The 13,341-nt window shown below is 29.4% G+C and overlaps 1 protein-coding gene across 1 annotated transcript; it reads right to left on the bottom strand.

Moving 5' to 3' along the window:
- Positions 1-7,699: 7,699 nt before the first annotated feature.
- On the bottom strand, positions 7,700-12,137 carry LOC107620200 (uncharacterized). Its single transcript, XM_016322400.1, has 9 exons — positions 11,512-12,137; positions 11,250-11,382; positions 10,908-11,129; positions 10,277-10,766; positions 9,975-10,077; positions 9,569-9,778; positions 9,376-9,472; positions 8,699-9,276; positions 7,700-8,069 (listed from the first exon to the last, which is right to left on the bottom strand). Exons 1-9 carry the CDS (start codon positions 12,135-12,137, stop codon positions 7,700-7,702), a joined length of 2,829 nt encoding a protein of 942 aa, XP_016177886.1.
- Between the last annotated feature and the right edge of the window lie 1,204 nt (positions 12,138-13,341).

Genomic DNA, 13,341 nt, shown 5'->3' with positions numbered 1-13,341 from the left:
AGTAAATTTTTAGTAGTAAAGTAGAAGCACTAGAAAAATAAAAAAAATTTGAGAAATTACAATTTACATCTTTTTTTAAAAAAAATTCTTTAAAAAAAGATGTTTTTCACGTAATAAATAAACAAAAAAGTACTTTTATATAGTTATATCCAAACATAAATTGATAAATAAAAAGATTTTTTGTATGAGATATCTAAACATAAAAAAAATTCTTAGAAGCTCACACAAACAAGCTCTTAGTATAAGGACGGACACTTCGTTGAGTTGTCGTGTCCGTGTGTCGGACACATTTCAGACACGACACTCACCGACACTCATCCGATACGAGTGTCTCCTGTGTCCAATCGTGTCTTAATAAAAAGTAAAAAATTCTTCACGCTTGGACACACCTAAATACCATCACGTGTCAGCGTATCCAGTCTTATTGTTAACATATATTTTTGAAATAAATTTAGATATAGTATATATTATTATTTATTAAAATAAAAAATATTTTAAATACTTGATATAATTAAAATAAGACATTAAAAATAATTTAAAAAATTAATTTATATTTTATATGTATGCGTATTCTCATATCTTATAAGATTTTAAAATTTGCGTGTCAAAGTGTCCCATATCGTGTCGTATCCTATGTCCGTGTCAGTGTATATGGATCATAGGTATACGTGCTTCGTAGAATAAACCAAGTTTTTAAGGAAATAAAATATCAGAGAGGGATTTATTAATTAAATTTTATAATAAACTAAGGTGTTTGATTAAAATCGTTTGATTAATGATCGGAGATTATTGTAATTTTCTCTCTCAATTGAACTTTAAATAATAATAGATAAATATAATAACAGTTATATATTTAAATTAATCTAATATTTTGATTTATATATGTTATTTTTATTACAATCTTATTTTAATATCCTATTGTTTTCTTCTATTATTATTGTTAACAATATTATTCCTTCTATATGATATTTTATTATTATCTTAAATTTTTTAAACTAAAATAATTTAATTATCCTTATTTTCATGTATTCCATGAGAAAACAGAAATTTAACCTACATTTTTTTTTAATATAATTGATGTGCTGATTGATTTTAACTTTTATAACAATTGCTGATGATTTTATATGCTTATTACATGATAATATATTTATTTAGATCTAATACTTTAATAAAAAAAACTTTTATTAAAAAATACATGTTGTCAAAATATAATTGTATAAAGAATTAATGATTTTGTTATATGATTTAATATGCTTATTATTGTTATTACTTTATTATTGTTGTTGCCACTATTTCAATTATTGTTATTCCATTCATATATCATTATTTTATTATTTTTTTAATTAAAAAAAACGAAACACTTAATTATTCCAATTTTTGTATGTCATATAAGTAAATTTTATAAAGTTAAAATTATATTTCATTTATAATAATGATGATGGAGTTATTTTCTATTAAACTATATATGTTGTAAAAATATAATTTATTAATAAAAATTTGTGTGGCATGGTTGGCAATAAATATTTGAACATCTTTGCTTCAAATCTCAAATCATATAATGAAGATACTAAAAAAACAATTAGACTGGGTTTGTTTATAAATACAGTATACTGAAATAGAGATATAGAAATATAAAATCATGTTTAATAAATGAGATATAAATTAAGATATTGTATTTAAAGACACTGAATTAATATATTTTGTGTCCATCATGATAAAAAAAATACAAAAAGACTAACAAAAGACACAATTTTTTTCTTTCATTATTCTTATTAATTTTTTATAATTATATTTTCTTATTATTATATATTTCCTACATTTTTTTAATAAAAAAATGAGAATAAATTAGACTTTTATAATTTGTTCTAGTTTATCACCAAATAAAATACAAAAATATTAATTTTTGTATTTCTGTTTTTTATATCTTATTTTCAGTGTCTTGTCTTATCTTGTACTCAGAATCAAACGTAACATTATATACTAGTTATTATTGTACACTGTAACCAAAATTTTGAATATTTTAACTTTAAAACTGAATCATATTTTAATTGAATTTAATGATACGTGTTCAAAAAAATAATTTCATTATTCTAGAGTCAAGAAGTAAAATTATAATCTTATCATATTTAAGGAATTGATTACTAGAAAAATTATATTTTGTCGGCTTTAGAAATTAAGAAGACTAAAAAGTCGCCTCAAATACAAGTATATCAACTTCAAGAGCAAGAAATATAGATTTTTTGAAGTTACTTAGAGTACAAATAACCATGAGAAATTTACTAAATCTAGACTACATCTAACTAAATTGGTTAAATTTAGTTTAAATTTGGAAATTACTTAAGATGTAAGCATTTAAGGGGGACGAGGTACATTGTTGAATTATATCAAAATTAAATTCAAAATTATTTAATTAGAATTAAATTTAAAAGATTTGTCAAAAATTTAAATTAAATCTGATCTAATCTATTGAGATCACATTTAATTTAAATTATGTATCATATATTTAGATATTTAAAATTTAAATCAAATCTAATCTAATTTATGAGATATCATGTATTAGCGCCAAAAGTAAAAAGTTTAAATCCATAAAAATGATAATATTTGAGACTCATCTCATTAGTTACCTAAAAGTATTAAGTCTTTGGTATTGAAAATTAAATAAACTAAATGGATAATATGAAAATATAAAATATATTTTATTGTAAAAGGTCTCACTCAAAAATAAGGCATTAGATATAAGGAGAATTTTCTTTCAATTTTATGGAAAGACTTATTTAGAATTATAATGACACTGTAATATATTTTGATCTTGAGTTATCGTAGATGGATATAAGAAGTTGTTTCTCAATAGCAATGTTAATGAGATAATTGTTATGCGGATATTTTTTGTGTCGTAAGATACAAATAAATATATAGACGGACAAATTAAAGGATTCCATCTATATATTCAGGAAAATTTTTTATCATTAATATCTCATATTTTATTAAATTATTATCTCATATAATTTTTTGACATAAATGTAGTTGATGTTTGTATATTAATTCAATAAAAGTAATTATATTTTTATTATTTTTGTATTTTAACTAGTGTATGAACCGTGCTCAGCACGGAAAAATTTATAAAAATAAAAAAAAATTATATGATTAGATATTAAAAAAAAATACAATAATTATTATTTTAAAAAATTTATAAAGTTACAATTAAAATCAAAGTTTAACTTAAAAATATTGAGTAATAATCATTTTATACTTTTTTTAAAGTAAAATAATTATACATTGATACAGAATTTAAAATAAAATTAAAATATTTATATTAGAATTCTATTTTTTTAAAGATTTTTCTATAAACAACATTAATGGTTGAATTTGCAGATATTCTTACGTGATTTATAAGTAAAATTTTTAAACCTCTTACTTTTAACTCTTGAAAGTGTCACATATAGTTGGTCATGTGTAAAAATTGGTTTGGGCAAGTACAATCTAACATGAGATAAAGTTTGTCCCTGAGATTTATTAATTGTCATGGTAAACGATACTATTATGAAAACTGTCTTTGTTGAAATCTAATTAGGACGATTTCATTTGTTGGTGCCATATTCATTCTTGGAATCAAAGTAATATGATCAACATTGTTACGCGTTAAGACTTCACATTCTATGACATAATTTTCAAGCTTCCTAACTTGTAGCCTTGTACCATTACAAAGACCATTGAATTGGTCAATATTTCTCAGTAACATCACCGGAACACCAATAATAAAGAATTTTTATAATTGATCAATAATTTTTATAATTGCAATTAATAAAAACTCACCCCTCATGTTCATCACGATTCTCTGTCGATACAAAATATCATCTGAGAGTTTATGCTAACATCTATTCCATACATGTTCTGGTATTAAGATATTGTTGGATGTTAATAGAATGACAAATAACCTCCTAACATATGATCCTAAGGCCCACGAGCTTGCTTCCTTAATTGCATCTATGAATTCTCTGTCATCTTGCAAGAGTTCAAGGGTGAAGCATGCATCTCTATACATAGCATAAATTATTCTTCCTACTGTTCTTATATCTCGAAAATTCATACATCCTCTTTGAATATTCAAGAGAAGTCGTTGGTAATATTTTTCGGTATTTGCTACAAAAAAATTGGTTAAAACCCCACTTTTAAGTTGCTAAATGGATTAGGCTACGCGATTTCAATTATTATGATGACAATCATGCATGAGAATTAAGTGTTATTTAGAAAATGGTTAAGATTAACGACAAACATGCATATGTGTTAGTCATGCTCTTATTATGGTTCTCTCTTTTTTTCCCTCCATATGCATCTTTGTTTAATGTGATTGATTTAGTCTAGAATTTTGAATGTTAAATCAGTGGAGGCTATACTGCTTGGTCCCCAACAATCAACACTACTTGAGGATGCTTAGCACAAACTTTTCTAATACAAACCTCTCTTGTTAGTTGTCACCCATACGGGAGGAGGAAATTTAAGTCTTCAAGATGAGAATAATAAACAAAGAAGTAAGAAATAATCTGATTCTCAATTTTGTTGTGATGTGCGTATTATTTCTTATCAAAGATATACATTATGCTTTTTGTAGGATGTGAAAGCAAGAGTGACTCAAACTTTGTTATTTTTTGTCGGTATAAACTCTTATATCTAGTGAAAAAAATAAAAGCAAATGTAAATTCTAGCAAGTACGTATGGTAAGATTGTAGGACCACACCTTTTAGAATTTTATAGCAACTAAGAAGAGGTATATTTTTTGGTAAATCATTTTAAAATTGGAGTGCATCAAAAATCACATATCCTCCATAATCCAAAAGAAGAAAAAATCTGTCTTGATGATTTAAAAAACGAAAAAAGATTTGAGTTAAAAATAAAACACTTATTCTACATCATAAATACTGATAAATCAAAATGTACTGAGTAAAAAAAAAGGTATGAAAATAAGATCTGAATTCATGCCTTTCTTGTAGCAGCTCACCTCCATCAGTTACAGATAGAGAGCATTCTAGTGCGACGGCGATCTAAACGACAACAACATTAGTGAAAATCTCCTCTTACCGGTCCGCTATCTAACCTCTCTGGTCACATTAGCATCTCCGATCGTCGTCGGCCTCCTCGTCGGCACAACTCCGTCATCATTCCGTCGCCGTATGAGCAACCAGTCTTCTCGTCTTCGCTGTTCTGAAGTTGCTAGTGCCAAGCCGCCGTTCTCCATTGCTGGCGTATATGCTTGTTTGCTGGGAGAGAGAAGACCCAAAAAGACTAAAAGAGGACTTTAGGTGCGGGTTGAAATTAATTGTACGAGATCCGGATAGATTTTCTATCTGCCCAGCTTAGAATCGGGATTAGTCTCCGTAAGTCCATGTTTTATTAAGATACAATGGAGGTAAGCAAGCCGACATTGTGTGGGTCTTACTTTCTTATTCCCCTTTTATCACCATTCACAAATTCTATGCTTTGTTTGATTGTTGTATAAATTATGGATCTACATTGGGCCGCCTAAAAAATTAATTTATTTTGCTTACGTTTTAGAATGAGTTTAATTAATAATTTGTTATATAAAATTATTTTATATTTTTAATAAATCAAGTCTAATGATGATATTAGTTAATAATAAATAGAATAATTCCGTTTAGAATGAAAAAAGTTTTACCTTATATTACTTTTGCTTACGGAAATATAAAACTTAAAAATTAACAATTCATGGAATATAAAAGACTAAGGAAATAAGGTGATTTATAAATTATCTTTAATTTATATATAATATAATTAAATTTAATGAATTCAATTAGAATAAACAATAAATTATTTATTTTATTTCAGACTTTATAAATGAATAAACCAATTAACTAATATAAGGAATTACAATTAATGTAATAAAATTAATCAAGTATTATATACTATAATAAATTACAATCATATTTAAATATCTAATCAAATCAATTAGCTAATATAATTAAATCACACCAAAACTCTTAAAAATACACCATTCTTAATTTAATATTATCTATACTATATAAACCACATTTAAATTCATTTTTCTGTGTGTATATAATTTAAAGTAATTTACCATTTATTTGATTGAATGTAAAATAATTTATAAATTAACATTAATTCATATATAATATATAATTAAATTTAATAAATTTAATTAGAATAAAACAATAAATTATTTATTTTATTTTAGACTTCATAAATAAAAAAATCAATTCAATAATATAACGAATTATAATTAATGTAGTATAATTAATTAATTATAATAAATTATATTAATATTTAAATATCTAATCAAATCAATTAGTTGATATAATTAAGTCATGTAATAAATTGAAATGAATGAGTTAAAATAATTAAATCGGGAAACACTCTCCAGAGCATGCCACGTCAGCTCCATCATTAAGTGCAAAAATTTGATTTTTATATAATAGAATAGATGGCATGTAAAATTATGAATAAGGTTATATACTCAATTCTAAAGAAGACAAGTATAGTCTCATTAAGTGTCACAAGAAAATTATAAAATTTAAAAGTGTATAAAAAAATTTTTTATGCTTCAACAGTAGTTTGATGGATACCGAACCTGTACACTTACAGTTACACATCATTGATATCTTTGGTAGAAATTTAGGTAAATTAAGAATGAATCACTAAATAGTATAGTAAAAAAGGTTTTGTTATAACAAAACATTACATGTTCACATATATGAAGTTAAAAAATAAAGTTAAAGATCATTTGGTATTCTGAGTCTGACTTTGTTAAATGTTTAATTTTGATCCACTACAAGTATATTCATATACTCAACGGAAGAGGTCTTTAAAAAAGTGGTGGGAAGATACTTGTTACTCTTTTCATTAAAACACTTGAATATAAAATACTCTTTAAAAACATTTAATTAGGTAACTACAACCACTTGTCATAAATTATGAATATATATTTGAAAGACCCTCAATTGAGTTATTTGTGATAATTTATTGGTAGTTTACTATTCACTACAAGAATTTCGGCAGATAGCGACGAAAATTTTGTAACCTCCAGCGCATATAGCGGTAGTTAGGGGTTGGGGCTGCAATCAGGCCTACATTTAGCAATGGTTTTTCTCGAACCATCGCTATATTTCAATCAACTTTGCATTTAGCGGCGTCTTTTCGAAAACCGCCACTATATGTACCACAGGATGAGTTTTTGTTTTACATTTTACGGCGGTTTTGTTTAAACCGCCGCAAAATGCGTATTACCACATATTGCAATGTTTTCTTTAGTAATAACCATCTGGGTATAATCTAGTTAAGTAAAGACTACTATCTTAAACTACATATGTTTAAATCATTGTTACGTAAACTCGTAACACTTTTTCTACATTCGTTTTACGTAAAAAAATTCACAAGTTAAATAAGCTATATATGTTAACTCATGTGAACAAATTTACTAATAAGATTTTCTTGTTTACTTTATTGGCATTTAAATTTGCATTCAAACATGGATGTAAAAGAAGAAAATAAAATCATACTCTGAATTTATAAAGTTAAAATAAAGTTCTAGAGAGCATAAATCAAAGTTACGCCTCTTTGAAGTTATGCCTTACTAAATCTAAATCAAGAAACTCTAAAAGTAGATAAACATGTACAATTGCGACCCAAATCATTAAATTAAGGGAATCAACGTAACTCTTATAATAAAAGATCAAAATTTCTCTCCAACATCGTATTGACCTCGCAAAAAATACTCTGTCAAGAATCTATGGGCTTCACGTTTTACAGGATCTGATATTTCATCTCCATACCATGGTCTTTTGTTCAGATCAAAGCACATTTTCTTAACATGTATATCATCTTGTCTTTGTTGGTCTTCTAAAGTTTCATTGTTTTCTTCCGAAACCTTATTGAGATCAAACTGCATGGATCTGTCAACTACAACAGAGGAGATATCATCTAAATTGTCTTCTGAATCAGACTCTTCTCCATCTAAACTGTCAGGAACTATTTCTCCAGAATATTCAGGTAAGATTGAAATATCAACATGAACATAACAAAATGAGTATACATAGAAGAAACTGAGAACTCCGAAGTCATTAAATATTGACTTAGAAAAAAAAATCAAACGACAATATGCTAAGACAATTTTAAAAGTAAACGCAAATTTTCGACAATTACCATCTCCCTTATTAGTAGTTTGGGAAAATTTCTTAAACAGAAGTTCTGTAGCAATTGTTGTGCTTGCAGAAGATGACGAAAAGTCCTCAATTTTTATTGGTCCTATTATGTTCACTAGTGTTTTCAAAACATAACACTAGTGAAATTATATTGAATAATAGATAGCAAGATTATCAAAAATGCAACCCTAAGAAAAACAACAACTGAAACAGCATTAAGGATTTAACGTAAACTAACTTTTCTGTATTAAAATCGTTGAAAGAAACGAAAAATCTACTTTTACTCATGAAAATTCACAATAACATAAATATTTAACTGCAAATAAAAACTATACAAGTATAAAGTAACCAAAGAAAACAACGTACAATGTTGAGTTTATTTAACTTAGTTTATGACAAAAAGATCCTTTTTAAATTACATTAAAATGCTTCATTTAAGCACCACACGACATCATCGAAATTCTCTGAAGCATTTTCTATGAGGTCTTCTATATCATCCTCTCTTGTCAACAGTAAATCTCCAATGTCACCTTCCGCTGACATGTTCAACTGGCTGTGGAGAAAAACCAACTTCAACTTCTTCATTCTCTTCTCCCATGTCATACAAATCCCGTGGTTTCACAAGAACCACAACACTCCATTCCTTAGCTACTTCATCATCCACATAGTATACAAGCTGAGCTTCCGATGCCAATATGTACGGTTCATCTTCTTCTCGATTACCAGTGTGTATCGGACGAGAGAAATTAACGCTGGTAAGCCCCAAATGGTCTTGTTTGATACCTCTACTGGTAGTGGTATCAGCCCAAACACATTTGAACAATACCACTGTGAAGGAACAGTTATAATTCAATTCAATTATGTCTACAATTTTTCCGTAATACGGAACACCACCAACAACCACTCTATTATCACACATACTTGCATAACTTCTTGTATTAGATGATACATATACTCCATTATTTTGTGTTTTCAGCCTGTTTTCCTTTATGATAGTTCTAAACTTGTATCCGTTAACATTGTACGCCCCAAAACGTCTTGCCTGAATCATGGGACCGCACGCAAACAACTTCAAGTCTTTCGAATGAAGTGTACTTTCCATAGGAACCTGGAACCACATAACATTCATACTTTATATTAAAATCGGTTTTTATATAGTACTAATTCCAGGCTAAAAACACATTGGTCAGATTAGTATTCTGTCAACCTCATGTTTGAACCACCGAGGAAATTCTGCATGGACGACACTATCTATCTTAGCTTGCGACCTTGTCTGATGACGCAAGCTTCGCTTTGTCTTTTCCCTAAATGTACTTTATGGGAGAAAAGAAAATTAGTCTAACTAGTCACTGGGAGAAAAGAGTTATATTGGTGTTTTAGAAATACATGTGTATACTTACTCAACAAACGGAACCACGGCAACGCAGTTGACTAGCACATGACGATGAGCTTGATGTTTTTCCATTGGAGTGAGTTCGAAATGCCAAACAGCCCCTAATGCCTTTCCAATAGCTAGGAACATACTTTCCCCTGAATTATGAAAATCATCAACGTGCTCATCATCAACTCGCCCTGGTCGGTTGATTCTAGTCTCAATATTATCCAAATATCTAGAACAGAAAGTCAGGACCAGATAAATAGTCTTCTGCAATTGAGCCTTCTGGTTGTGCCCTATTACGAACATATTGCTTCAGACGTCCTAAATACCTTTTTTATAAATACAATAAAACGCTTAGTATATACACAATTAATTCAACTGAGTGTACTAAAGGGGTTTATCAGCAAGCTAATCTTTCTATTGGATACATCCACCGATAATGTACTGGTCCACCAAGAGTAACCTCATCAACAAGATGCACCGTGAGGTGAACCATGACGGTGAAGAAGGATGGAAAAAAATCATTTCCATCTGACACAGGGTTTGCACAACATGATTCTGAAGCTCAGCAAGCTGCATAGGGTTTATGGCTTTCCCACAAAGTTCTCAGAAAAATGATGACAAATTTGCAATCACATTGGACACCTGACTCAGAAGTGCATTCTTCACCAAAATTAGGAGTAATTGTTCCATCAGAATATGGTAGTCATGACTTTTTAACCCAAATAACTTGCGCTGTCACAAATCAATACAACATCAACATTGCTAGAGTAACCATCTGGAAAGACCACATTCTGCAAAGTCTTCAGGAATACATCCCTCTGTGAATTTGACATCGTAAATATTGTGACTGGATATTTACCACCTTTCCCCGGCCATAATTCAAGCCTTATGCCCATGCATTGTAAATCTCTGTGAGCTTTAAGATTGTCTTTTGATTTGCCGCTATCGTTTAGGATAGTGAAGACCACATTATCACACACATTTTTTTCTATATGCATCACATCGAGGTTATGACGCAACATCTGATCCTCCCAGTACGGGAGGTCAAAGAAAACATTCTTCTTTTTCCAATGCGAGTCATCTTCATCCGCATTCTGACCATTGCGTCTTTTTTTGGATGTCACAGTTGAACTCTTCCCAAATGAAAGGTGCACATTAGACTGTTGCCTCAATACATCTGTTCCGGATAACTTCTTTGGTGGATCTCTACCTTTGACCTACCCGTCAAATCTATTTTGGTCTAGTCTGTATTTGTGTCCCTGATTCAAAAAGCGACGATGGCCCATGAAACACCATTTTTTACTATATTTCAGCTGATGTGACTTAGCATCCAGGTTACACGTAGGACAGGCTAATACACTGTGCGTATTCCAACCAGATAGGTTTTCCAATCCTAGAAAGTCGCTGATAGTCCACATCAGTACCGCACACATCTTGAAAGTGTTTCCCTCTTTGGCATCATACGTTTCAATGCCATCCCATAATTGCTTCAACTCATCTATCAAAGGCTGCAAGTAAACATCTATGTCGTTACCTGGCATTTTCAGCCCAGGAATAAGCGTGGATAGAATGAAAGATGTCTGTTTCATGCAAAGCCAGGGTAGAAAATTATACAGAATAAGAATCACAGGCCAGATAGAATACTTTGTGCTCATATTCCCAAAGAGATTAAATCCATCGCTTGCCAAGGCTAGGCAAACATTGCGCAGATCCGTCGAAAAATTAGTATACTTTGCATCAAACTTTTTCCATGCTTCAGCATCCATTGGATGCCTAAAGAAACCATCGTTATTACACGCCTGTTTATGCCATAACATATCACTTGATGTCTTGCTGCACATGAATAACTATTGCAACCGTGGTATGACAGGAAAATAACGAAGAGTCTTGACTGCTATAGGTTTTCCATTTCTCTTCATAGGTACGTTGAGCCTAACAATAGAGCCCTTTTTAGTCTTCTACTTCCATCTTGAACACTCACATTTCTTGCACTTAGTCAAGTTCTCATCATCACCTCGATACAGCATACAATCATTTGGACAAGCATCTATCTTGTTATATTCAATACCCAACTTTCTTATTGTCTTCCTGGCTTCATACACTGCCTTTGGAAGTTTTTCTTGTTCGAATGCGTCCTGCAGTAAGTCAAGAATCATGGACATTGCCTTGTCACTCACACTGCACATACACTTGAAATGATAAAGTTTCACTAAGAATGATAATTTGGAGTACTTTGAGCATCCGAGATATAACTCCTGCTCTCCATCTGACAGTAGATCGTTAAAATCCCACACCACGCGACTTGGACCTTCATATAAGTAAGGTAACACGTCTTCATCATCTTCTGCATGTTCGATTGTTGTGATGTCCTCACTCCCATGTTGCATCGTGAAATTGAATGCCTCGTTGACCATTTGATGCATTTGATTTACTTGGGATATCATATTTTCATCTACTCGTCCCAATCCAGATCTCTCTTCAACCGGCTTCTCACCATGACGCAGCCAAATAGTATATCTAGGGGAAATGGTTGTAACAACAGATGATCGTATGCATCCTCTCTTGTTTGCATAAGTTGAAACTTGCATTTAGGACATGGACACTTTATCATGCCATCGGAGGATGCATTCGCAGATGCAAAGTCTAAAAAATTGTTCAATTCTTGCCTATATTCCACACTATTCTGTGACTTTGAAATCCAGGTTTTATCAATATCTAGTATAGTATCAAAATATATCGAACTAATTAATAGTGGCATAAGAAAGTGAGAAAACAAACTTGTAAAAATATTCCTCCATCAGAATTATCACGATTTAGTTTTAGCTAGCAACTTAGGTTTAGCGAATTACAGTTGATATGAAATTTAGTGAGGCTTGCACAATATAAAAAATATCTTTCCTTCACTTACTACTATTTTCGTAAGAGAATTTGTGACGAATAATACTTAAATAAAATACAACCACATATAGTCTTATTAGCACTTTTTATAGTTTTGGCATTATTATTATTTAAAATTTTTGTCAATGTACTTTAAAGTGAAGAATGTGTAACTAATGTCTTTATTAAATATTTTATTACTTCTACTTGTTTTAACTAAATTATTGTTTAGGTGTCATGCAACTTGGTCGAACTTGTTTTCATTTTATGTTAACTAATATTGAAAAAATTAAATATTAAAATCCAATAATGATTCTATTATTATTTTAAAAGAAATTATAAATTTAAATCAATAAATTATATTTTATTGTCAGTCATTTTCTAATTTAGAATAAAAGATCTCCTATGTTCCAATTTGGATTTCTCAATTATTAATTGATTATCAAACATTATATATTTTTTTTAGACTATATCATTTTTATATATACTTTAACATATGATAAATAACATAAAAAAAAGGTGATTCATCACCATTATTATATATAACGTGTATTTCAAATAAGTTAGTAGTTAAAGATTTAATTTTACTATAAAACTAAAAAAATATTGCCATACTTAAACTAATAGAAATATAATAAAAGGAAAAGTTTAGGGGCTAGCAACTTTGTTAAATTCTGACCAGCATGTAACCAGCAAAGAAAAGTGAGCTATTGGATGAAATCTCACATCCATCTCACACCATTAAAACCATCATTGATGGCTATTTGATGGCTACAAATCACAAAATTGCTGGTCCCCTAGCATTCCTCATAATAAAATTCTTGCCCACAAAACAAAAAATATAACCACTAATAGAAAAAAATTACAGAAGATTGGAAACTCCAAACGCGTTGCCTTTCGTGAATTTCATTTCAA

This window comes from Arachis ipaensis, chromosome B10 (genome assembly GCF_059453495.1).
Source record: "Arachis ipaensis isolate K30076 ecotype BB chromosome B10, ASM5945349v1, whole genome shotgun sequence".
Taxonomy (NCBI): Eukaryota; Viridiplantae; Streptophyta; class Magnoliopsida; order Fabales; family Fabaceae; genus Arachis; species Arachis ipaensis.
Note: the sequence above shows the minus strand (reverse complement) of the source record. Positions and strands in the feature narration are given on the sequence as shown.